This window comes from Protopterus annectens, chromosome 2.part1, assembly GCF_019279795.1.
Source record: "Protopterus annectens isolate FY-2018-M chromosome 2.part1, PAN1.0, whole genome shotgun sequence".
Lineage (NCBI taxonomy): Eukaryota > Metazoa > Chordata > Ceratodontiformes > Protopteridae > Protopterus > Protopterus annectens.
In genome coordinates this window covers 343,363,496-343,389,886 of record NC_056729.1, presented here as the reverse complement: position 1 = coordinate 343,389,886, position 26,391 = coordinate 343,363,496, and the positions used below count along the sequence as shown (strand labels likewise).

General features: G+C 42.6%; 1 protein-coding gene across 3 annotated transcripts in view; it reads right to left on the bottom strand.

Moving 5' to 3' along the window:
• The window catches only part of CCDC149 (coiled-coil domain containing 149), a 1,547,151-nt gene that overhangs the window by 1,110,842 nt on the left and 409,918 nt on the right, over positions 1-26,391 (bottom strand). For all 3 annotated transcript variants that reach the window (XM_044062178.1, XM_044062179.1, XM_044062180.1), the window contains exon 4: positions 1,392-1,499. In XM_044062178.1, the coding sequence (XP_043918113.1) occupies positions 1,392-1,499 (108 nt within the window). The remainder of the gene's footprint in view (positions 1-1,391; positions 1,500-26,391) is intronic.

The window sequence follows — 26,391 nt, the reverse complement described above, 5'->3', positions numbered from 1 at the left end:
TTTTCATGCCCAGAAGTGCATAAAAAAGAGCTGAATATGGTATATCAGACACCCCTCTTATATGTGAAGTAGGTGTACACCCTCTTGCACAGGGAATGCTAGCCTGCAACCCCTTGCTTATGTGCACACATATACATATATAGGAATATATATAGCAGTTAAACACTAACCATCCCATATTCTTGTGTTATATCAGCTTGAGTGATCTCCCCCCCAGACATCCACTATGAATTGGGGTTTTGCTCAGCTGGAACTCCAGGTCAACAAAACAAAACAAAAATAAATAAATAAATCCTCAGAGAACACAACACCTACAAATACTGGAAATTCTTTATATGATGTGGCATGTCAGACATAATAATCCAAGATCCTGAATTCCAAGCTCCCTTGTAGTAACAATATACTGAACAGTAGAATAAACAGCTACTGGTAATGTAAATCAGCATCAAACATCTTTAAATACAAAACTGTAAGGATAGAAAAATACATTTTACAATACAGTGCAATTAGTTTTCAAAAGCATGAATGCTGATTGGACACCCAGTCAGTGTGCCCATTGTAAATAGTGCATATCCCAATAGAAAGAAGTCTGACCACTTAAGTATTGTTGAATGTCCATAATTTCTACTGGGATATGCTAAGTAAAGCCCTCTCTGCATGTTTTACAAGGAGCAGAGCAAAACAGGAAAAAAAATTACTTTCCACAGAACTCTGGAAAGCTGAAAGGTGTAGTTAATATTATAATCTATCACACTGCCGTTAACCTTACCAATCAATTGTCCAGATTTCAGTAGAACATCCCCCGGTTTGTAAATACTTTTGCCCATCATAACATTTAAAATTTTCTGCTAAACCACTGACTCCCATAATGCCAGACACTATTACTTAAAAAAAAGAGAGAGAGAGAGAAAGACAAAGGAACGTGCCAGAGGAGGAGAGAAACAAACTGCTACAGGAATGCCCTCTTTTCTAGTGCCCCTTTGCACTGTACTGATGTACTGTGCAAGTGTGGGGACTTGCATATCATACTTGTGTAGTACATCAGCAAACAGTGAAGATGGAGGAATAACACTAAAGTGCCACTACACAATCACATTACTTAAGAAAGGTAAGACATTTCTTTCTTAAATAATGTTACTGTATAATACAAATATCCCACTCCTGAAAGGGGGTATCATAGGATTTACCCAAGGTTGGTGTTGTCTGATCATTCCAGCTTTGCCCTCCTGATCAAACCACATCAACTATGGCTAAAAATCTTATGATACCCACAACCAGTTGCGGGTTACTGCTAAACTATCATTAAACTCAGTTTTAGTGGAATGCAAAACTGCTCTGCTCATTTTTATTTTAGAACCAGTCTTGTCACTGTTATGATTTTTTTAAAATACCTTATTATCTCCCTGAGATTCTGCTAGTCTCTGCTGCAGTTCTTTCACTTCTTCAGCAAGCTGTTTACTTCGTTCTCTAGAACTTCCCAGTAACTGAGCCAGATTAACCTGTAAACATCAAATAACGAAAATCATAAATGGTCAAAAAATGATTCCCACAATATATATTTAGGTGCTCAAAATGATGACAATGCAGTCAAAGAAAAAAAAAAATAAGCCATGCAGCAACATGTGGTTAAATATTAATGTCACATACTAATTTACATAACCAATTTAGCTACTCAGATTCAGTGACAGAATGCAGGATGATGATTGTTCTACAACTACAAATCCAATAAAGTTCACAGCAGGCTTATACATTTATTCAGCAACAAAATGCCTTACTTTGCCAGCAGTACAAATCAAATTAAACTGCCCTTATTTGTGTGCACTTCATTTGAGATTGCTGTCACATCCAAGAGTTATATGCCTCATGACTGTAACAGGACAAAACTTGTAAAAGAACTGAATCAATGAATGAATGTCTTGTCAAGTTACTTCCCTTAAAAAGCCAGTTTCATTTAACTAAAGAACACTGTATGTCACACTGGAAGAAGCTCTGACACTGTACAATATGTTTTAATGGTTCTGAGATAGGAGGGAGACAGAGAAAGTACTGCAGTGATAATACAGTAGTTCTGCAGTTTCTATGAACCAAGAATAAAATATACTATATAATCATCAAGCATCCATAAAGTACAGTTGTGTACACTTATAATAAATGTAGATGTTTGAGTGTATTCACTGTTGCAGTCATTACATTTGGGTTATCCTGCTGGCAGGTTGCCCTCAGTCGGCCTGAATTCCAAAGTCTTGGGTCCTCCCTGACATCAGGTTGCCAGGGGCATAAAAGATGCGGCCGACGCCATTTTATTCAGTTTTTCTTGATTAGAGAAGTAAAGATAAGTTCCAGCAAAAATAAGGGGGATGATGGATGGGTAACCTGGACTGCAACAGTGAATACACTCAAACATCTACATTTATGGTAAGTGTACATAACTGTACTATGTTCTTCGTGTTTCACTGTTGCAATCATTACATTTGGGTTGAGTCCCAAAGCTATGGTTGGGGGGCTGGAGATAAACAGCAGCAGGAGCGGCTAAGAGGCCCTGCAGAACTGCAGTGGCAAAGCCTGCCCTGGATTTAGAGTAAACAGGCAGATTGTAATGCTTTGTAAAGGTATGCACTGAACTCCAAGTAGCAGCCTCTAAAATGTCTTTGGTTGGTACTCCCCTGAGAAAGGCTGCAGAAGTGGCTGCAGCTCTGGTTGAATGTGGCCTAATGCCCTTAGGCACTGGTTTGCCATGCTGTGAGTAGCAGAAACGAATGCAGTGACCTATCCACTTTGAAACAGTCTGCTTGGAGATAGCCCTTCCTCGTGATGCTGTGGCATATGCCACTAGTAATTGTTCTGTCTTCCTGAAAACTTTAGTTTTGTCCAAGTAGAATCTAAGTTGTCTGTGTACATCCAAAGAATGCAGAATTTTCTCCCCCTTGTTCTGTGGATTTGGATAAAAAGTTGGCAAATGAATTGTTTGGTTAAGGGCTACACTGGATACCACCTTAAGCATAAATGTAGGGTTTGTTCTCAGAGAGACCCTGTCTGGATAAAAAAAGATAAAGGGTTCCACAGCCATGAGAGCCTGTAGCTCTGAAACTCGTCTAGCAGAAGTTATTGCTAGGAGCAGAGCTGTTTTCCAAGATAAGAACTTTATATCCGCAGTAGCAGCTGGCTCAAAAGGAGGTAAGGTGAGTTTTTCCAAGACATAACTGAGGTCCCATGCAGGTATTGGCATTCTCCTTGGAGGCCTTAAGTTTTTGGCTCCTCTGAGGTACTGCCTTAATAAAGGATGAGAAAAAAGTGGTGGCTCTGTATTGTAATGAGCTGAAATGGCAGAGGCATGGATTTTAATTGATGAAAAAGATAGGCCCTTGTCCAGCATCTCAGTTAAGTATTACAAAATCTGAGGAATATTTGGGACAGCTGTATCAGTTCCTTGAGCTTGGTTCCAAGCGCAAAATCTCTTCCATTTCCCAGCATAGGATTTTCTAGTACTAGGCCTTCTGGCTTCTAAAATGACATCCATCACAGCTTCACTGAGAGGTGTGGTTTGTATGGTTACATTATCCACCATGCTGCCAGGTTTAGGGTCCTGAGTTGGCTGTGCAGAATCTGATTGTTTTGTTGGGACAGTAGATGAGGTATTTGAGGTAAGGTCCAGGCTGGGCATTGGGACAAGTTCCTTAAGATCGGATACCAGTACTGGTGTGGCCAGTCTGGGGCAATCAGAATCATTTTTGGTTTCTCCTGCCTGACCTTTAGGAGTACCTTGGGGAGGAGAGGCAGTGGAGGAAAGGCATACACTGATAGGTTTGTTCACTTGAAAGATAAAGCGTCCACTTTCCAAGCTTGTCTGTGATAAGTCCTTGTGCAGAATCTTTTTAGTTGATTGTTTTGAGGGGTGGCAAATAGATCTATGTCTGGGCTTCCCCATTTCTTAGTTATCATGCTGAAAACTTGTGGATCCAGGTGCCACTCGTGGGGATCCATGAAGTTTCTGCTTAGTTATCTGCCAGAGTATTTTCCTTTCCTGGCAGGAATTGTGCCTGCAGATGAACTTGGTAAGTCAATGCTGTGTCTCATAAAGCCATGACTAGTTTGCACAGGGGATAAGAATGAGTGCCCCCCCTGCTTGTTTATGTACCACATGACTGTGGTGTTGTCCTGGATGAAGTAGGTCCTTGAAGGCGGTCAGGGCATTTTGAACAGCTAGCATCTCTTTTTGACTGATATGTAGATGCTTTTGGTTTGTGGACCAGGAGCCCTGAATGCCACTTCCTGCCATGTGTGCCCCCCAGGCATAATCTGATGCATCCATCATTAGGCTCTGCCTGGCTGGGGGTAGTGAGAATGGCTGTCCTTTGTTTTGGTGACAAGCCTTTGCCCACCATCGAAACTCCTGTCGCAGGCAGGGAATTAGAGTAATCATTGTTTCCAGACTGTGGCAATGCTGTGTCCAGACACTTTTTAGGTACCATTGAATTCTCCTCATATGCAGTCTTGCATATGGAATTAGTAAGATGCAGGACGCAAAGAAGCCCAAAGCCTGCAAAATTTTTCTTGCAGATCACTGGGCCTTTGTTGCCATTTCCTTGAAATAGGTAGTCAGTTGCCGTTGTTTGTCTGGAGTGAGATAAGCCATCTGGGCAGTTGTATTTAAGCTTGCACCCAGGAATACCAGGAATATCATCTCTTGAGAGGGTACTAGCTTTGATTTCTTTTTGAAGACTGTGTACCCTAGGCATGTTAAAAGTCTTATCACAAACGTCAGATGCTGTAGTAGAATGTCCTTGTTCTCTGCTTGTATGAGCAGTCGTCCAAGTAAGGATATATTTGTATTCCTCTTTGTCTGCAGTAAGCAATTACTGGTGCCAGGCACTTTGTGAAAACCCTGGGTGCAGTAGATGAGCCAAAGGGCAGTGCAGAGAATTGGTAATGCTTTGAGCCAGCCTTCAATCTGAGGTATCTTCTGCATGACTGTCTGATTGGGAAATGTAGGTATGCCTCTTTTAGGTCTAAAGTTACGAGCCAAGCCTTGCTGCCCAGCATGGGCAGAAGCTGCTGTAAGGTCAACATCTTGAATTTTGGTAAATCCAGGAAAGTGTTTAGAATAGATAGGTCCAGTATTGCTCTCCATGCTTTGTCCTTTCTGGGTACCAAGAACAGTCTTGAGTAAAATCCTTGTCCCTGCTCTTGCTGTGGTACTTGTCGAATATCCCTCATGTCCATGAGAGCTGCGACTTGTTTTTGAGCCTCTGCCCGTTGATTTTTTGGCAGGTCTAGCCAACCGTTTGCCCTTGGCAGGGTATGGAAATGAAACTTGTAGCCTTGTGACACTGTCTAGAACCCATTTGTCCTGTGTTATAATGTGCCAATTTTGAGAAAAAAGTGCTAGTTTTCCCCCTAAGGGTGCTGCTAGAAGATAAGTGCTTGACGCAGGCAGGGGGACGTCATTGGGACTGTTTCCTGTATGTTTGTGATTTGTCCTCTCCAACTTTGGAGGTAGAAGCATTCCACTGCTTAGACCTGTAGGATCCTTGTGGCTGTGATCTGCCTCTAGGACATCTGGATCTGCCCCTTTGAGATCTGTCTGAGACTGGAAAGGACCAATTCTTTGTAGGCCAGTGTCTGCTAAATCTAGGTGGCTGTACCTGTAAGAAATCCTTGACCGTTTGCATAGATTTAGCTTTGTCCTCCATTTTCTTTAACACCTCTTCTGCCTTAACACCAAACAAGGTATCATGTTGTAAAGGAGCATCTAATAATTTTGCTTTAACATGGTCCGGCAGATTTTGTTCCTGTAACCAAGCATGCCTCCTAATGACAGAACCCATAACAGCGGCCCTGCAGGAGGCCTCCAGAGAATCAAACCCACATTGCAAAGTATGCTTTCCAACTTGTTCAGCTGCATGCAATAAATCCTGCATTTCTTTGTTTTCTGCACATTCAGAATTTGCCATCATTTTCTGTTTAAGCAGTGTCATAATATATTGCTGATACAGTATATGAAACTGGCAATTTAAGGGCCTTATAGCCAAAGTAGCAGATGTGTAAATCTTTTTCCCCATCTATCCAGAGCCCTAGAATCCCTGTCAGAGGGGGTAGGATTTTATGCCTTGATCCTTTTTTGACCCTGTGAAATAGTTTCTGGGTCTGCAGTAGGGTTTTTGAAAAGGAATTTATGAGAGTCAAGAACCCTGTAATATCCGTCTGGCTTAACAGGAGCTGGAGGTAAAGAGTCAGGGGTCAGACTAGACTCCGAGAACACATCATCTACAATGTCCAACACAGGTGGAATAGCTAGAGACCTGTGTTGAGGTAGTAAAAGGAAGTCTCTGAGCCTTTTCTTAGATTCTGAAAAATCGTGGCTCTCCCAGTGGAAGTGCTCCCTCATGGTATGCAAGGTTTCCCCAAAAGAGTAGTCCTCAGGAGGAGAAGCTGAAGGAATTGATTCTTCAGCATCAGAATCCTCATGGGGGGGAGAGAATATTCCTGATCAGAAGAGGAATCAGAAGAAATGGAAACCTGATCTGAAGATTCATTGTCTGTCTCTTGCCTAGGCCTCTTATCAGGAAGGGGATGGGAACCCCTGATCAAGGTAATTAAGTCTTTGGCCATTTTGAGCATCTGTTTTTTGGGCATGGAGGCCTGTCCTTGTGACTGGTGAACGTGTTTCTTTGCCTTTAAAGGTATTTTAGTCTTTGAAGTCAGTTTAATATATAATTGTTTAGGTCTGAATACACCCTCAAGAGCCGATGCCTGCTCAGCGGCTCCGGACCCATCTGAGGGAATAATCTCCGGGGCTCCAATACCTTAAGTTTCCTGCAGCCTGGCTGACTCCACGTGGGAGTAGGTAGCGGCCTGCGACTCTAAAGTAGTGGGTGTCAGGGGCTGCGAAAGCACCTCACTGAGAACCGGAGAACCGGCAACTTGCTTAGGAGAAGTTTCGTCTTCGGTTTTGGACCTCGGTTGCTTGTCTTTTTCTTTGTGTTTTTTGTGAACTCCGGTAGTCGGATGGCTATCCGACGACATTGTATAATTAAATCTTCGCCCAAAATAGCTTAATGCAAAATCATACCAACGCTTAATAGTGCGTTGGTTAAATCTAGCACAAAACCGACAACTAGCAATGTCGTGGTCAGGGCCCAGGCAAGGAATACAGTAAGAATGAAAGTCCTTATGAGGTATTTGCTTCCCACAAGAAATACAATTATTAACTTTTTCTGACATCGGTCTGGAGCAAGAAAAAAGTTTCCTCACGGGGTACTTAGCTTTTAATGAAGACTTTGGATCTGAAACTCGAACACGAAAATCTCAGGAGTCGGCTGACCGGCGCACTTGCGAACTGCTTCTGCTTCGGGTACCGCGCGGCAAGAAAGACTGAATAAAATGGCATCGGCTGCATCTTTTATACCCCTGACGACCTGACGTCAGGGAAGAGGCGACAGCAACAGACGCAGGACCCAAGACTTTGGAATTCAGGCCGACTGAGGGCAACCTGCCAGCAGGATAACCCAAATGTAATGACTGTAACAGTGAAACACGAAGAACATCTGCCATATGCTTACTTATGTGCAAAATCTCAAGACTTCAACTATATTTTATCCAACATTATGAAGTGCAAGAGAAGTAAAGCAATCGAATGTAATGCCATTGTGACTTGAACTGTACTCTGCAACCACTAAAAGATTAAAAGTGCAACATATGAATCAAACCAAGACACAAAAATGAGGAGTAAGAATTAAAGGAGAATTCCACCCTAATGTCAAGGAATTCTCCTTCCCTATAATTCAACAAAACGTACACCACATACAGAGAAGCATAATTTAATAATTACTCCAATTGTTTTGCGTCTGAACTTATTCTTGCCTTTCTTTCCTGCATTTATCTCATCTGTTATATCATGAAGGCTACTAAGAGTGGCAAAATCATTAGGTCACATCACTTATTCCAACTACAGAACCATTAAGAAAACAATGACATTTAAATGCACATTATCAGTCACAGACTGCCAGCAACAAACCTCAGATAAAGTGTAGCCTGGTGTCTGAACAAAAGCAAGACATTTCAAGCTGTTTTCAGATGAAAAATAAAAAAACTCATACTTACTTTTACAAATTAGTTATCTTTCTCTTTAATCAAACTCTGAGTGGCACAAACAGAGACAATATTTCATCTTACTCATTTCTATTGATCACAGGCATCAGATTTCATATACCAACTCTGAACTGCAGTTGTTGCTTTGAAAAGAACAATTATTCAGCTACATTTTCAAGTCTGTCATTCAGATATTCATTAAATTGCTGTAGCAAAAATGGCCACTAATGAAAATCAAAGGAAGCAAAGTAATTAAAAATGGAGACTGATGCTGACAGTCAAAAGTAGGCAATCACAGTACTGCTGTAAGCTGCTGAAAGACAAAATACAGTAAATGGTCCTCGCGTCTGTCTCTCTAAGATTGCAAGAAATTCCTAGCCAAGCTAGAGTTTTCACTGTGTGATTCCTTAAAACTTCTTGTAAAAGAGGATACTTACCCCTTAAGTACCTCAGGTGTTTCAGCTATATGGCAGTTCTGAATGCCCATCACCGTTTTTCTTTTTAAGTCTGTTAATGGACAAATTCAGGCCAATACAGCCAAACCCCACTAAAATGTCCCTCTAAAATGGTATCAAGAAGGCAAAGGCATTGATTGTAAAACAAAATCATACTACTCACAGGTGGCTCCCCTTTCATGGCATTTTGGGTAATTTAGAAAATATTAACCACTTAACTTTGACTGATACAGAAACATTAGTAATATAGAAAAGTTCAAGATACTCTAGAAAACATATATTCGTTCAGTTTTTATGTGATTCTCCTTTAACTGCGGTGTGAATACTGAAATGAGGAGTTAATCAGATTAGCATGCTCTTACCAGCTGAGCAAAGGGGGCAGCCACCCTGGGAGCAAGGATTTACGGGGTGCAACCAGCAGATGCTGATCAGGTACTAGTGCAGTACCGGCGTATAGAAGGGAATGCCAAAATTGCATGTGTGAATAAGGCTGAAATGTTTCACCACTTTTGTGTTAGCTATAGCAAGCTGTTTGTTGCAAAAAAAAAAATGCAGCTACAATACTGGCAGAGATTTATGAATGTCGTACGCATGGAGCAAGATATGCAGTTGTGGGATAAGTCAAGTTAACTACATGCACACTTCTTGTTCACAGCATGTGAATTTTGTGGTCTAATCTAAGAGTAAAGCTGATGGAGATGACAGTATATAACACTGTGTCTGGCTCATTTTTCAATAATTTCAAATAGCACATGTTATATGATATAGTAAGTAAACTCAAAAAAAATGAGGTAAAGTTGTTTCATCTTTGGTTTGACAAAATGTGCAGGCATATTCATCAGGAAATAATTCTCTCTCTCTTTGCAGGGCAAGTCATCCTACTAGAAACTGTGGATCCATTTTTATAGATAAATGTGGCAGGAATATCAGAGAATCCTGAGAAAGTAGAATGGTCACTGTTTCTGCATATCCTAGGAGAAGAAGCTCTAACATTGTATAATATGTGTGAGGGGTTCTGAGTGGGAGGGGGGACGACAAAAACTACTGCAGTGATGATAAAGTAGTTATGGAGTTTCTGTGAGCCAATAAAAATGTATCATACAGTCACTACTTAAGCTGACAGTCACACTGTGAAAGTACTATGGTATACAAATTAGAGTAGACAGCAGCCCTGCGCAAAGTATGGGCAATTCTAAAATGCATCAAGGCTGTACAATGGTCAAAACAGCATGGAAAGCAAAACATACTGAGTGCATAATGACATGAAGAGGAGGAATCCTGTACAAGATGAGTCACATGTATTATGCAAACAAAATACAAAATGGTGGAGCAGCTCAGAAACACAAAATAGAGGCACTGTGGTACACACCCATATTGAATGTGAGATTTGTTGTGTACAATGTCATCCATGCTAGGAACAGCAATAACACACCAGCATGTATTGGAAGCGCTATCAGTGCTAGTGATTGCAATGTTATGTGTCACAACCACACCCACCACCAGCAGGGTACAAAACAGTGACTGACATAGCACCAGCTCACAGATCAACAAATTAAACTGCTCCTAACTGATGAGTGATACTGGTTGTTCAGAAAGTGGAAACCCTACCTGTTGCTGTAATGCATACCCTCTGGATTATGTGGCGCTTTGAACCTAGTCAAACAGTGCTGCCCACAAGTGGAATCAAAGGAAGCGTTTGGCATACTTATTCCTCTGGATACACATGTATGCCTAGCCATGGCCGGCTTAGCAACAGAGACCTTCCAGCAAATATGGTGGGCACATTTAGGGATATCATAGGAGTCAGCCTTGAGAATCCTAAGCCAGCTCCACAATACAATGATACAACATGTGGTGGAGAATATATGGTTGCCCAGGACAGCAGAGGATAGAACCACCACCAACTGTGCCTTTTATCATATAGCCAGTTTTACTATGGTCCTGGTAGTCATAGATTGCATACAAGTTGCAATCAAAGTGCCACATGATCCAAGAGAGTATGTGATATATCAACAAGAAGCGTTTCAACTCTCTGAGCTACCACAGCATTGTTTATATCAGTGTACCACTTCAGCAATTCACATAACTCACACATCTGGCACACATCTGACCCATTACCATTGGTTCCTGTGAAGGGACTTCCCACAGGGTCACCTGGCTGATAGGTGCAAACAGATACAAAACTGGTCAATAAAAAGGCACCATGGAAGTCAGCAGCATATATAATAGGTTGTGTGTTGTATGCTGCAGGCAATACAGGATATGACCCAGTGTCCTGGTTAAAGACCCTTCCTCCAAAATATAGATCCCAAAACACAGAAAAAAAGGCCTAGATAGAACAAGACCATACAGAAATATGAAACACAGTGGAACATGTTTTCACACTACTGGAGGAAGACTAATAATAATATCTAGACACTTTAGGGAGGGCAGTGTATATCACACGGAAAGAAGTTCTAACATTGTAAAATATTTTGCGATGGTTGTATGGGGGACACAAAGTACTGCAGTAAGTGTGTCCTGATAGACAACATGTAATTGTGTAAACAAATCAAGGTGCAGGTGGACACCATAGCAGAGCTTTCCTTACCAATCACAGCAGCAGCAACAATCAGGGAAGAAAAGGCAGCAGCACCACTACAGCAAAAGCAGAGGTGGGTACAACATACTGCAGCTCTGGCAAAGAAGTAGAATGCAGGGCAGTGCAAGATGGACAAGCTGTGCAGCAGACATCACCGTACTCACAAAGGTTTGGGGGGAGGCCAGGGCACATTCATCTTTATTTGTACAGTTGGGGGGACAAAGTGACAAGTAACTGCAACACTATAATATGGAGTAGGGTTCATGGAGTGTGAACAAGCTAGTCATGTACTCTATTTGGTTGCAGAGAGTCAGGGATCACATTATCCAGTGGTGGGGTTGAGATGCCACAAAGTGAATACTGACAATGTCCATTATAAAGGCTTACAGCATCAAGGCTTGATATGGTCCATGTCAAAGAAGGGGTAGAACTATGAGAGTGTGACACATGCACCCTTCTAGAATGTCCTGTGTTTTAATCCTGATGAGTGCCATCACCCATGACATGGAAGTGGTAGTCCATGTGCCCACAAATAATAGCAAAAGGGTAGAACTTCAGTGTGTTCAGCCTGATGAGTAATCTCAAGTTTTGAGGCAGAGAAATATTTCCACACAAAATCTGGATAGCTCCCATGACCACAAGGGGCAGACTTTCTGCTTAGTGGTAACCGTGATGTCTCACCAACGGTCTGTGTAAACTGATGTGGCACAATCCGCAGCCAACCACCCTGCATAGATAACTAAATGACAACTGAAATGCATCTTCTGGAGGCATCAGTGGAGGCAACATTTGCCAAAAGCAACCTCAACAGAACTGTGTATCCCTTGTCCCTACACTCCATATCATTGTGTATCTGGTTTACATTGTTCCCCAACCTCAGATAAAAATTAACATCTCCACGGTGCTGTGGGTAACAGCCATCTGTGTCTCCATCACTGACCCCCACATCCTCTGGTTAAAGAGTATCACACTCATACCAGAAACACTTCCGTAGTCATGGCAGTTCTGCATCCCCCACCTATCCACTGTGGTTAGCATGCCAACCTCAATGGCAGCATCCAGGTCAGACGCTGCATGGGCTCGGGACACAGGTGGAGCCCATGAGGGGCTCACTAGTGCAGGCTGTCTAGAATGCTTTGGTGAGGCTGTATGCATAGCTTGTACCTTTACAGCTGTTTCTGCAATGGTAGATATGGGTGACCCACTTCCTCCTGTAGTGTTGCACAGTGCCACTGTATCATCAGATCATGCCACTTTCATATTGTCATTATCATCAGCCCTTTGTTGTCCTGTTGTGGTGGAACTTTCACCACTGAGACCTGTGAAATTGTGAATACACAAAAGCATTGTCAACTCACACATGTATGCCTCTATAAGCCCCAGTGGCATGCACACTGATGTACATGAATATACCTACAGAATACATTGACATACATGCATTTGCATGGGTGAATGGAAGGTCAGACATACAGGTGGGGAGTGTGCTACAGTGTACTGCATTAGACATTACTAACCTGGGGCTTTACCTGCTGATACACAGATGACTGGTGCCAGTCCAACTCCATTTACAAGCCATCCCCAAGTGGAAGGGGTCACTTCCCCCTCTCCAAAAGGGATGCAACAAAAAACTCCTTAACCTCAATGAGCCATTTCTGTGTTGGTGGTCCACATTTGTGGTGGTCCTGCCTGTCACAATGCCTCAATGTGCTTGCCTTTGCATGGATCATCATATCAGTAGGCTTTGAGCATACTTCTTGAAGGGAACTACTATGGCCATCCACAGCATTCACATCCTGCCCCACTCCTTCTCAAATCTGGTCCATATAACACTTCTTTGCAGAATCTTTGCACAATAAGTGCATGCCATACATGAGCAGTGCCTAAAGTAGCACTTCATTCTCCTGGCTAGTGAACCTTTCAAAGCATTTCCTCCCCCAGGTAGCTATACCATTACCAGTAACTGTACATCTGCGGCGAAAACATGTCAGTCAATGGGTTTGTATTGTACACTGTGAGATGTGTATAACTATGGTAATGATCCCCCCTTATGTACTTGGTAATAAACATCAGTTAGTGCTAAACAGTCTCCCACTCCACTCACATACTATATGCATGCCTCACCATATGGCCTTGGAATCCTACATTCCTTGTAAAATGCCTTTCATAGTTTAAACTCACCCAGCCACAGAAAGACAGAACAGTGCCATGCCGGTGTCATGGGTTACCAGTTACACGTACCTTGCCTTTGATAAACCTACCAATATAACAAAATACGCAAAGGAAAATAGGAAGGTGTTACTATCAACGCTAGTAGCCTAAACAAGAAACTCCATTCCCTACACGCCCTTCTCATACTGGAGGATGCTGACATCTATGCAGTGACTAAGATATGGTTTAAAACAGCACAGAGCACTCTGGCTGTGTACGTCTGTAAAGCCTTCTACAGGTTTAGGCCAGCTACTGCGCAGGAGGAGAAAAAAGGTGGAGGTGTCTCAAACTACATCCAGAAGAGACTTGCACCAAGGCTGGTAAAGCAGCATGATGCACTAGAGCTTCTTCATGCCCAAATACTTTATCAGAAAGGTCCCATACTATATAGCAGCTAGCTACAGAACTCCCTCTATGACACAAGAAAGCCACAATGCCCATCTACAATAATTTGACTAGTGATCTAAATTATCCAACTATAGACTGGGAAAAATTCACCACCAATAATGCACAAGTACAAAGATTCCTGGACGTTGTCAATACAAATGCCCAAAACAATTAGTCAAGAGTACACACTAAGGGAATAACATCTTGAATTTGTCTTTACTAATATGGAACACCTTGCATATTTCCATCACTTGTTCAGTCTAAACATAAAGCAGTCTCCTTTGAAATAAAATTGAAAAGTACAGCTGTGTAAAATCTTACCATAACGGTAGATGTTCTTCTCTTCACTGTTGCAGTATTAACAACAGTAGGGATTCCCTGCCTAGGGCAGCTCGACATCCATCCAGTATACCAAAGCCTTGGGTTGCTTTAAGGTACACTGTATGGCATACGTATGCTCCTCATGTAGGATAGGGCATAAAGGTGACATCCGGATGTACCATCCTCAGAATAGAAAGCTCCAGTAGGAATGCCAGTCTAAGGCAAACAAGAGATAACTAGTACATCCAGAAGAGAAATGGATGAGGGGGAGCAGGGGGGGAGTGAATACTGCAACAGTGATAAGAAGGACATCTACTGTTATGGTGAGATTTTACACAACTGTACCATGTCCTTTCATTTCACTGTTGCAGTATTCATAACATTTGGAAGAGTGCCAAAGCTCAGGAAGAAACTTGGAAGGAGGAAGGACCAGCAGAGCTCTTTAGGAAGCCATGAAGGATGGCCCTAGCAAAACCAGGTCTAGCTCTGGAAATTCTATCCAAACTGTAGTGCTTGGTAAAAGTACGCACAGAAGTCCAGGTAGCTGCCTCAAAAATAGAGTTAGGATCCAAACCCTTGAAAAAAAGCACCAGAAGCCGCAGCTCTAGTAGAATGAGCCTTAAAAGAATAAAGCAGGCTCTTACCATGAAAAGAAATGCAAGAAGAAATAGTCTGCTTGGAAACTGCTAATCCCAAGGACCTGGGATGAAAGGAAACAGAGTTGATCAGATTTCCTAGTAGACTTGGTCTTATCCAAATAAAATCTGAGTTGTCTATGCACATTTAATGTGTGGAGCAGCTTCTCATTAACAAATTGTGGAAAAGGGAAAAAAGTGGGCAAATGACTGGACCGATTAAAAGACAACTCATTCACCACCTTGGGCATAAAAGAAGGATTAGTATGCAATGACACTCTGTCCCCATGAAACACCAAAAAAGGAGAACAAGCCATAAGGGCTTAAAGCTCAGACACCCGTCTGGCAGATGTAATGACTAACAAAAGAACAATCTTCCAAGAGCAATGATGTAAGGAAACTGAAGCTGCAGGCTCAAAAGGAGCCAGAATCAATTTCTTTAAGACAAATTAAGATCCCAGGGAGGAGGAGGAGGAGGAACAGGCCTCCTGGGAGACTTAATTTGAAGGACGCCTTTAAGGAATTGTTTAGCTTCAACACTAAAAGCTAAAGGAGGAGAAAAAGGCAGACAAGCACAGATAACTGATAAATGAGCCTTAACAGAAGAAAAAAAAAAACAACCATGCACTGAGCAATTCACACACATAAGAGAAATGGAAATTCACAGAAAGTGGATCCAGGTTACGAGAAATACACCAAACAGAAAACTTTTTATATTTAGATAAGCAGGATTTCCTAGTAGTGGGTTTCCTGGCCTCCTGCAGAATTCTAAGCATGTCCTTCGAAAAAAAGTGTCTATGAGGAATCAAAATCCTATCATCCACAGTGTCAGTTGAAGAGTGGACAGGTGGGGATGAATGAAAGATAACTTGTCTTGTGTGAGTAGGTTCACCCTGTGAGGTAACTTGCAATGATTGCCCTTGGCTAACTGCAGAAGAAGAGGGAACCAATGTGATCTCAGCCAAAGTAGTGTCACCAACAAGATTGTGGGGGTATCCTGTCAAATTTTGAACAAAACTTTTGGAATGAGGTGAAGGGGAAGGAAAGCATAAAGAAACATCATCTTCCAAGAAAAAGAGAGGGCGTCTACCTTCCACACCAGAGGACCTGCGACTCTGGCACAAAACAGAGGAAGCTGTCTGTTCAGAGGGGAGGCAAAGAGAAGTACTTAAGGAGTACCCCACTGGTGGACAGTGTCCAGAAACAAATCCCTGTGAAGTATCCATTTGTGGGGTTGAGTTAAGGACCTGCTCAGTATGTCTGCCACAATGTTTTAACCTGAGGGAATGTAAACTATCTGAAGAGTCACTTGATACTGGACAGCAAAATCCCATACCAGGAGTGTCAACTGGCAAAGAAGACAAGATCTTGTTACCCCCTGATTGTTTACATACCACGTCACTGTGGTACTGTCTGTAAACACCTTGAGAGGTCCCAGGGAAAAAACAGAATGAAAAGCCTGAAGAGCTAGTAGAAGGGCTCTCATCTCTTTGACACTTATGTGCTCCCTTCTGTTGAAGAGGAGACCAGATGCCTGCACCTTTAGAGAGGAATGAAAGGAAAGCCCTGGCTGTATTGACAACTACTGAATCCACCAGTAGAGTTCCTTCTTGAGGCAAGGTAGGAGAGGAACTACAAATTCTTGGGGAGCATGTTGGAGCCAAACTGATTTCAGGATCCACTGAAACTTCCTCATGTGAAGTGTGGCCAGAGGGAGCATAGGCATGGTGGATGCCATGAAACCCAAACTCCCTGACTGTAATGGAAGTCAGAGGAAGAAGAGTTTGAAGGAAATAAATTAGGGTCAAGACCTTGGAAGGAGGCAGAGATGCCAGCAAAGTCAAATTCTGAATCCTACAACCCTGAAAAACATGGTCCTGAGAAGGAGTTAAAGAAAACTTTTTGAAGTTTATTGTAAACCCCAGGCTCTGAAGAAGACAGATGGCAAAATGAAGATTTTGCAACAGGATCTCTGGAAAGGATGCCTGAAACAGCAGATCATCCAAGTAGGGAAATACTTGGATTCCCTGAAGCCTGCAAAAAGCAATCACAGGAGTGAGGCATTTGGTGAATACCCTTGGGGCTGCAGAAAGGCCAAAGGGCAAAGCAGAGAAATGAAAATGTCAGAATGCAACAGAGAAATGCAAACACTTCCTTAAAAGGGGATGGATTGGAATATGGAGGCAAGCATCCTTGAGATCAAGAGACACAATATAAAGCTGAGGAAGCAAAAAGGGAAACAAAGTCTGAAGGGACAGCATTCGAAAAGTGGGCAACTTTAGAAAAGTGTTCAGATGAGAGAGGTCTAAAATTGGTCTCCAAGTACCCTCCTTTCTGGGAACTAGAAACATCCTGGAGTAAAACTCCCTCCCCCTTTGGGACACAGGCACCTCCTGAATAGTGCCCCGAGTCAAAAGTACCTCTGGAAAAAAAGGAGAGTTGTTCCTCAGGGGGCTGAGGAATACCCATAAAAGGGGGAACAATTTCCACACTATGAAATACCACTGGCAAATAACAGACAAAACCCAGGAATAATGAGTAATCTGTAGCCAAACAGGAAAAGAGAGAGAAACAAAGAGGAAAGTGGCTGGGAAGAACAGGATAGTCAGACAGCACTTGGTTTACCTGGAAAGGAAGACTTCTGAGGCCCTAAAGTCTGAAGAGCCTTAGCAGGGAGAGCCCACTTACCACCCTTTTTTGTCCTTAGGAGGAGGGTGAGATCGCCTGCAAACAGAGGCTGGCATGTTGGGATAGTTTTCTGAAATTTAGGAACAGGAGAAATAAACATGTTCGACTTCAGCAGCAGCTACACCAAACAAGTGTTTATTACAAGAAGGTCTTCCATCAACTTACCCTTGATATCAACAGGCAAAAGTTGAAGCAGAAGCCAAGAATACCTCCTCAACACTGACCCAAAAGCAGCAGCCCTAGAAGAAGCATCTGCTGCATCAAAACTACATTTGGTGGAATGAAGAGCCACCTGGGTGGAAGTCCGTAACAGGGAAAGAGCAGACGTTTTATCCTCAGAGTCTGGAAGATCAGAGATAACGTGACAAGCCTGGGATAGGACAGCCAACACGTACCTGTCCATATGGGTCTGATAATTAAGTGCCTTAAAAGCCAAGGTAGCCGAGGTCTAAACCTTCTTACCTAGCCTTTCAATGGTTCTGCTGTCTTTATCAGACAGCAGTAATGTGGATGAAGGAAGCAATTGCGAGGGCTTGTCAGATGCTACAGACACCACTGAGGGGTCAAGCAGCAGGCCATTTGTACTAAAATTTACAGTCCTCAGGCACCCTATAAAACCTCTCAGGTTTCTTGAGAGCAGGGGGCTTAGAATCTGGAGCTTTAGAGGCATTAGAAAATGCATCCAAAAAAAAGCAACCAAAATGGGAGGCACAGCAAAACGTTTAGGAGATTCCATATGGAACAACTCATATTACCTCTTACGAATTTCAGAGACCCGAGCACAATCCCATTTAAAGAACTCCATCATCCTGGAGACTGTGTCCCTAAAAGAAATCTCTTCAAAGAGAGTATCAGGACTGGTAGAATCCTCTTCCTCAGACTCATAGTCCAAAGGAGAAGGAATGTGAGAAGAGTAAGCAAGGGATTCATCTTCAGAATCCAACTCCTCCTCAAAGGAATCCTATTCTCTGGATCTTTTAAGGGGAGGAAAGGACCACAGGGAGCTGGAAGAGAAAAACCCCAAGGAGGTTTCAGTGCCATCAAAGCAGTAAATAAACCCTGAGTGAAGGCCTGCCACTCATTCCGAGGATCCTTAGGAGCAGCAGAAACAGGTTTAGTTTTTTTTTTTTTTTAATGGTTTGTCTGCCTTATAAAACTTGGAAGGCTCTGACCCAGCACAGAATTCAATAATAGTAGTAGGGACTTCTTCTCAGACTAAAATCTGAGGAACACCCCTGGATCTCTCAGAAATGATTGACCACAGTTCCCCTGAACATTCAAAACAGACATCTGCAGAGCCTCCTCGGACATGCTTAAAGTCAGATCTCTGCCGTCCTCCAACCTAGTCACGGCGGAGGAATCTGACAACAAATCCAGGCAAACCTATGGGCATACTGATCACCTCAGGAGAAATGCTGGGTGGAGGATGAACAACAGAAGGTTCTGGCCTAGGTTTCTTGGCCTTCTTCCCCAAACGATGTCCCTCAGAGCAGGACGTTTGCTCCATCATATCTTTCACAAGAAGTTTACGTTGCTGACTCTCAAGATACAGCACCAAAGAAGAAAGTCTACTAAGCAAAGTTTTCGGAACAAGAGCCTGACAGACAGTCGTGCAAGGCACCAAGGTAAAACAGACACTGTTTGTGGCAGTCTTTATGGGGAATCTGTCTCCCATACTGGCATTTATCCTTCTTGGATGACATGAAACCCCACAAGCAACAAAAAGACAAGTAAAAAAAGGAACCCTAATGGGGCACTTATCTTCAACGGCTCTGTGAAACCAGCAATGGAACATAAGTGTTCAGACTGCCAATCAAGAGGTGGCGTTCAGACTGGCGGCAAAGAAGTTCCGAAGATGGTACATCCGGATGTCACCTTTATGCCCTACACTATGCAAAGAGCACATGTGTGATATATGGTGTACTGTATAGCAACCTAAGGCTTTGGTACATTGGCTGGACTTCGGGCTTCCCTAGGCAGGGAATTCCTAACATTATGAATACTGCAACAGTGAAATGGAAGGACATCTAGAGATCCCTTCCACCAAAGGTACCTTTAGAAATATACTGGCAAGCTTCAAATCTCCACCATATCCTGTTAACTCCACTAAATATATGGAGATACACGCCACCACACTATACCAGCATGTAAATAGCTGAGTAGATGCAATTGTACCCTGTAGGAACAAGTGCAGGGCAAACCCCAGAAACAAAACCATATAGTGGAACCATTATGTTAACAGGTTTTACAATAAAAGGAAGATAATTTTGACCAAAAGAAAGAAAAGTAATACCCAGAATTTTACTGCCATCATCATCTAACTACAACTCAGGAGCTTAATAAAATCCACCAAAACTTGAGGCTAAAACAGCTACCAAAGACAAAGATAATCACAAGGTCTTTTTTAGTTATGATCATAACCTCAAAAGCACAATGTAACAATGTGCTGAGCTGCTTGTGCACAATGTTACCTAAACTAAGGCTAAAGTTACAGGTGAACTTACTGGCTGATAAAGTAAGCTACTACTTTTACCCCCCACCCCGTTCATCTGTCCTTCAAGACGTACCTGAAACTGGAAAGAATTATCCTTGCAACTAATCAATAAGAACACAGGGAACCATCAAACACTAGATCCATCTCAGTTTGGATTTATCAAGGTCAGGTCATACTTGGTAGAAATGCTAAATAAATTGGAAATAAACCCCTATATCACCCGGTGGATTGCCAACTGACTCACAGATAGGATGCATGAAATCAAAATAGAGCCTGTTACCAGTGCAGTCCCCCAGAGTTCTGTGCTGGGACCACTCCTTTTTGGCATCTATTTTTCTGAAGTAAAAGCCAATACCTAGTGTCTCTGGTTGACTAAGTTTGCAGGTGACTGCAACCTAGAAGCAATCACTGAAATCCCCAAATTACAGCCATCCTGCAGGAAGGTTTGTCCCAAACAGATAATTAGTGCCAAAATCATGGACTAAAACTAAATGCCAAAAAAATGCATTATTGCCTTTGGAAAGTCATCACCCCACAGGAACTACCACATTGACAATATGTCCTTAAGAGCTCAGTTGTCCAGGATTTGGGAACTTATGTGGAGAGTGACCTAACTTTCGACGACCAACATGCATCCACTGTCATAAAAAAGTCCTTCTGTATTACACAGCTTATAAACAAAGGGGATGTGTCTAGATCTAAGGACATTATTGTACCCTTTTACTCAGTCCTCATTAGGCCAATCATGGAGTACAATGCTCCCTTTTGGCAAGTATCTGTCTAGACAAATGTAATAACGGGAACACCCACAGAGATACCTGACTAAAAGGATACAATGCCTAAACAATATGTCCTACATGAACCAACTTCAAAGCTCTGTCACTACACCGTGTATCCTACATACTGCTAAGTAGTGAGCTGTGTCTGGCATATAAAGCATGCTCCAATCTACTACTGATGGAGTTACTGCACATCAGCAAATCAAATGGCCAAAGAAATACTCACTCTAGGAATCAAAAGCTCTTCTGCAACATCAACAGAATGTTTTGGAGGAACAAGTATACCTCGCAGAGAATACTGCTCCTCTAGAACATACTCCCCATCTACATAAAACAAAGCTCATCCCTTTCAATAATCAAGCACAACATGGATCTATATATGGGAAACAGAATATTTACTCCAGGACTACCACATGCACTACTACTGGATAGTGGCAGCCCCTAAATGCTTTATCCCATGTATGGGTCAAATCAAATTATCTATAGTATGACCCCAGTTATTTTTGGTAGGGGTAATATATAATTATCCACCATGGGATGGGTAAGGCCAAGCTCTACCCAACTGGGATAGATTTACTTGAACACCAAAAGAAACTGATTTGGCTTAAAATGGCCTGCAAGGGCAGGTAGCCTAGTTCTTACCTCATCATCATCATCAACTCCCTTTTTCCCATTTTCTACATGGGGTTGGGGTATCATGTTATTTGTTGCCATCTGTACCTATTCAATGCCACCCTCCTACCTTCTTTGACAGTTATGCTGGACTGTCACAGGACTTCTCTCACACAATCCATCCACCTCTTTGCTGGACACCCCCATTGCCTCTTGTCTTCTTCCTGTCTGTCCCAAATGTTCTTTACCAGATTGTCTTCTGCATTCTTGCATATGTGCCTGAACCACTACAGTGTGTTGCCTTTGACCTTTTCTGCAACTGGAGCTATTTTTTCTTCTGCTCTTATGTCTTTATTCCTTCATCTGTCCCACAATGTGTATCCTACCATCTGTCTCAGGCAATTCACCTCCATCATCTTTAGCTTTCTCAACTGTTCTGCCTTTACTGCCTAGGTTTCTGTACCATACAGTAGTACTGGCTGCACCACTGTTTTATACAACTTACTTTTAAGCTTCTTTGGCATTCTTCTGTCATACATTACCCCCTGACACTCTGTGCCAGTTGGCTGCAGGCCCTCTGATTCTAGCTTTGACCTCCTCATTCAGACTTCCCTTCTCAATCACCTCTCCCAGATAACCAAAGCTGTTAACCTGTTCCACTATTTTCCCTTCTATCTCAATTCTCAGCTTCTTCTGATTTTCTCCTATTTGCTACTATTACAATGGTCTTGTATGTATTCAGTTTCATCCCATGTGCCTTCGGTTTTGTATTCCATTTCCCTACCCTTTGCTGAAGTTCTTGCTCAGAGTCTACCTGCAATGCCACAGCAACTTTGTTGTTCTGTCCCCTCCTACCTGTTTGCTAATATAGTCCACCACTAGTATGAATAGCAGTGGGCTCAGGGATGAACTCTGATACATATCCACTCCCACTGGGAATCTCTCTGTAAGACTAAACACTGTTCATACTTGAGTCATTGGGTCCTTATACACAGCTTGCACTATGTCTACAAATATTACTGGGACTTCAAACCACTGCGGGACTGCCCAAATCAGCTTTCTTGAGACTTTGTCATAGACCTTCTCCAAGTCTAGGAATGCCCATTGGACTCTTTCCTCATTTCTAGCTTCTTCATCAGTATCTGTCTCAGTGCAACCATCGGGTCAGTTGTGCTGCATCCTGATCTGAATCCAAACTTCTCATTTCCCATCTTACTTTCTACTACTCAGTGTATTTATTTATCAATCACCCTCTCCAAAACTTTCATGCAGTATGACAGGAGTTTGACCTCTATACTGCCCATGGTTGTGAATTCTCCCTTTGTTCTTATACACTGACACTAGTATGCTTATTTTCTAGTCATCTGGGATACATCTTTCTCTCCATTCTACGTCGGGAGCCATTTCTCCCCTATCTAACCCAACATCTTAATCTTACCTGCTATGACCTTACCTGAGCCTGCTGCTTTCCCTCACTTTATTTTCTTTAGTGCTGTTCTTACTTCTTCTATGGTGGACTCTTCTTCTCTCACTAAAGGCTGTCTCTGGGGTACTACAGCTTCTGTGGGGTTTTCTTCATTCAGAAGTTGCTGGGAGTACTCCTTTCATCTGCCTTTGATGTCCTGTGGACTGGTGAGCAGATTATTGCTGGCATCCCTTACAAAGGGTATCTGAATATCTTCTTCATCTTTCTCTCTTTGCCTTGCAAATTGATAGATTTTCTTTGTCAACCACTGAGTCACTTTCCAGAAGCTGGTAAAGTGCCTCTGATCCCTTGTTCTTTGCTATTGCAACTCCTCTCGTAGTCTGTTTGTTAGACAACCAGAATTCCTTCCTAGTCTGGCCTGTATTTTCTATTTTCCACTTTTTCCTGCACTCGTTTTTTCTTTCAATGACTTCTTGGACTTCTGCATTCCATCACCAGCTTTCCTTATGTACCTAGCTTGATCGCATAACTGTTTTGTAGCCCTTACACATGATGTTTTGAGGTGCTGCTGTTTTTCTTCAACTTCACCCATTTCTTCTTCTTCTTGAGGTGCTAGAGCCCTGATTAATTCCTTGAACTGTTGTGCCTTCTTTCCAGTCAACTTTTACCACTTGTTCAACCAGTCAAGTTGTAATGTACCACATTACTTTTATTTAGCATTGTCTATCTAATACACATTTTATTATTGTATCTACCTCTCTGTACTTATTTAGTATTCTTTACTTATTTAATGTGTGCTTTAATACTTGCTATTGTCGTGTCCATGCATAATGTCTTAACTTTCATGTATAATTTGGAGCCTTTCTCCCCAGGCCTCAGCGAAAAATGGGTTTCTGACCCAGTCGGACTTTCCTGGTAAATAATTAAATCAACCAACAAACAAACTTCAAGGTTTTTAGTCTAGTCTCTGTTGACCTCAGAACCTTATCTGACCACTGCTTGCAACTGATTATGGCAACCAGTGGTTTATGCTGTGGGCTGACTGTTTCAATGGGGATGACTTTGCAATTACTGATTCTACCCCAGTGCCCATTCTTCTTTAGTTCATGTTTGGCAGGTTGACTGGTTTTACATCCAGCTTTTGCTCAACAGCGCTATCAGACACAACCCAAGATGGGCAACTAGACACCGGCAGACCAGTAGCTTACTGACCCCAAGGCTGCTAGGATTTATGACAGGCACATACTGGCCAGTGGGTTCACATACTGGCCAATAGGGGCACATACACCCCTTCAACATGCATCCCTGGCGTAGGTCAGTCTAGACCGGGTCCTCAATCCACTTATCTCCGGTGTCACTCATCTAGTCAGGATGAAGTAGACGAACATTGTGGGTTCTGTTCAAGCAGCTTTACTATGTACAAACACATTAGAAATGAAGCTAAGTAACTTATATACAAACTAGCTGTCTCATACATACATGTTCACTCTCTGGCTGTACTCACAAAATGGCACTGAAACTAGCATGTGCTTGCTACTTATATGCATATTCAGGTCTTAGAAAAAAGAAGTTATGAACTCACCATAACGTTCCATGTTTGTTGTCCATCTCGCCTTCATTCTTTGCTGGTTCCGACTCAGCCATTACAAAAGCTTGAGAGCTTCCACTGGCTCAAGTTTATACCCTATCCCATCATGCTTAGGGAAGATTATCCAGATCTTGTTTGCAATTACTAAACATCAGTTAGAAAAAAATATGTACATATATAGACAAGTACACCCATAACGTGCCACATAGGACTAAGGAAGGAAATCAGAGAACAAGAGTTCTAAATCCAGTATAGACCTCTCGATCCTCCAGGAGCGAAAGTTGGAGGAAGGAGGGTGGGAAGCAAGAATGAAGGCGAGATGGACAACAAACATGAAATGTTATGGTGAGTACATAACTTCTTTATGTTATGTTGTCTTATCTCGCCTTCATTCTTCTGGTTGGGACAATATCCCTTGCACCTTCTTTCTTGGGTGGCTCAAGGGAACACACTCTTCAGAACAGTGGATCCACATGAAGCCCTGTTCCGGCAGGCCACATCTACTTTGTAATGAGTGATAAAGGTATGAGGTTTAACCCATGTCGCTGCAGCACAAACTGAATCCATAAGTAACCTAGCCTAAAAAGCAGTCGAGGTTGCAATACCTATTGCTGAGTGACCCTTAATTCTACCAGGCAGTTGTCTACTTTGAGAAGTGTATGAATAGGTAATAGTATCCGTAAGCCATTCTGACAGAGTGACCTTTGATACTGGAGCACCCTTCTTTTTATCTGAGAAGGATACAAATTGATCAGATTTCCTGAATTCCTTTGTTCTGTGTAGGTAAAAATGTTGCTGCCTGTGCACATCCAATAGATGAAATTTATATTCGGCCTGTTGCCATAGTTCGGGAAGAAAAAAGGTAGGTCAATGGAGTGATTCAAGTTATTCTCAGAACAAACTGTGTAGAAAGAATGGATTAGTTCTAAGAAAGACTCTATCTTTATGGAAAACTAAGTAGGGAGGGGATATGGACAATGCTTGAAGTTATGACACCCTCCTAGCTGATGTGATGACCACCAAAAATGCTGTCTTCCAAGTTAGGAACTTTAGATGACAAGAGGAAGCTGGTTCATAAGGTAGAAGAATTAAGGTGGATAATACTAGTTTGAAGACCCAGGGAGCTGGTGGTTCCTTGACTGGAGGCCTAGACGTCTTAAGTGAGCCGAGACCACTGCCATGCATTTGGCGAACACTCTGGGGGCTGTAGTGAGACCAAAAAGCAGGGCTCGAAACTGATAGTGACTGGCCCCCAGCCAAAAGTGTAGGTGATTCCTGGATTGCCTGTCCATTTTTATATGGTAGTACGCATTCTGGAGATCTAGCAAGCACATCCAATTGTCTTTTCCCAAAAAGGGAAGTATTGACTTCAGTGTCACCATCCGGAACTTTGATTTCTGTACAGACTTGTTCAGCCTGCTGAGATTCAAAATGGGGCTCCAGTCCCCTGTCTTCTTTGGAACTAAAAAGAACCTCGAGTAAGTTCCAGATCCAATTTGGTCTGCGGAGACATCTTGGATGACACTTCTTCTTAGCAACCTTTGAATTTCTAGGGTTGCCTGATCCTTCTGGCTGGGTAGAATGTTCGGGAGTGATCTTTTTTTCTAACGGAGGGGAATATAAGGGAATGTTGCAGTCTCTGAATATTATCATCTGTACCCATTTGTCTTGTGTAATACTTAGCCAGGTGTCTTAGTACAGTGACAAACGACCCCCGACTGCCTCCAGAGTTGGACAGGCAGGCCTCCTTTCAGGAGCACTGGAAGGGCCTACCAGAGAATGTATCTCTGTCGCCCTGGTTTTGCGGACCCCCTCTGCCATGAGATCAGCATCTTCCATTATTGTTTCCCCCTCTGCCCCTGGGGGAAGATTCCCCACATGTGTATGGGAAAACTATTTGGGACTTACGGAACCACATCTTTCCTCCCTTCTGGCCTTCGGAATAAGGCCTGGTAGGGAGGGAAAACATACTCCCATGGCAGAAAGAGTCTTACCCTCCTGCTCACACCTGGTCAGAGTTTCTTTCACCTTTGGGCTGAACAAAGACGAGCCATTGAAAGGGGGATTGATAAAGGAAGACTTGAAGGGTTCTGCAAACTCACATAGGCTCATCCAGGAATGCCTCCTTA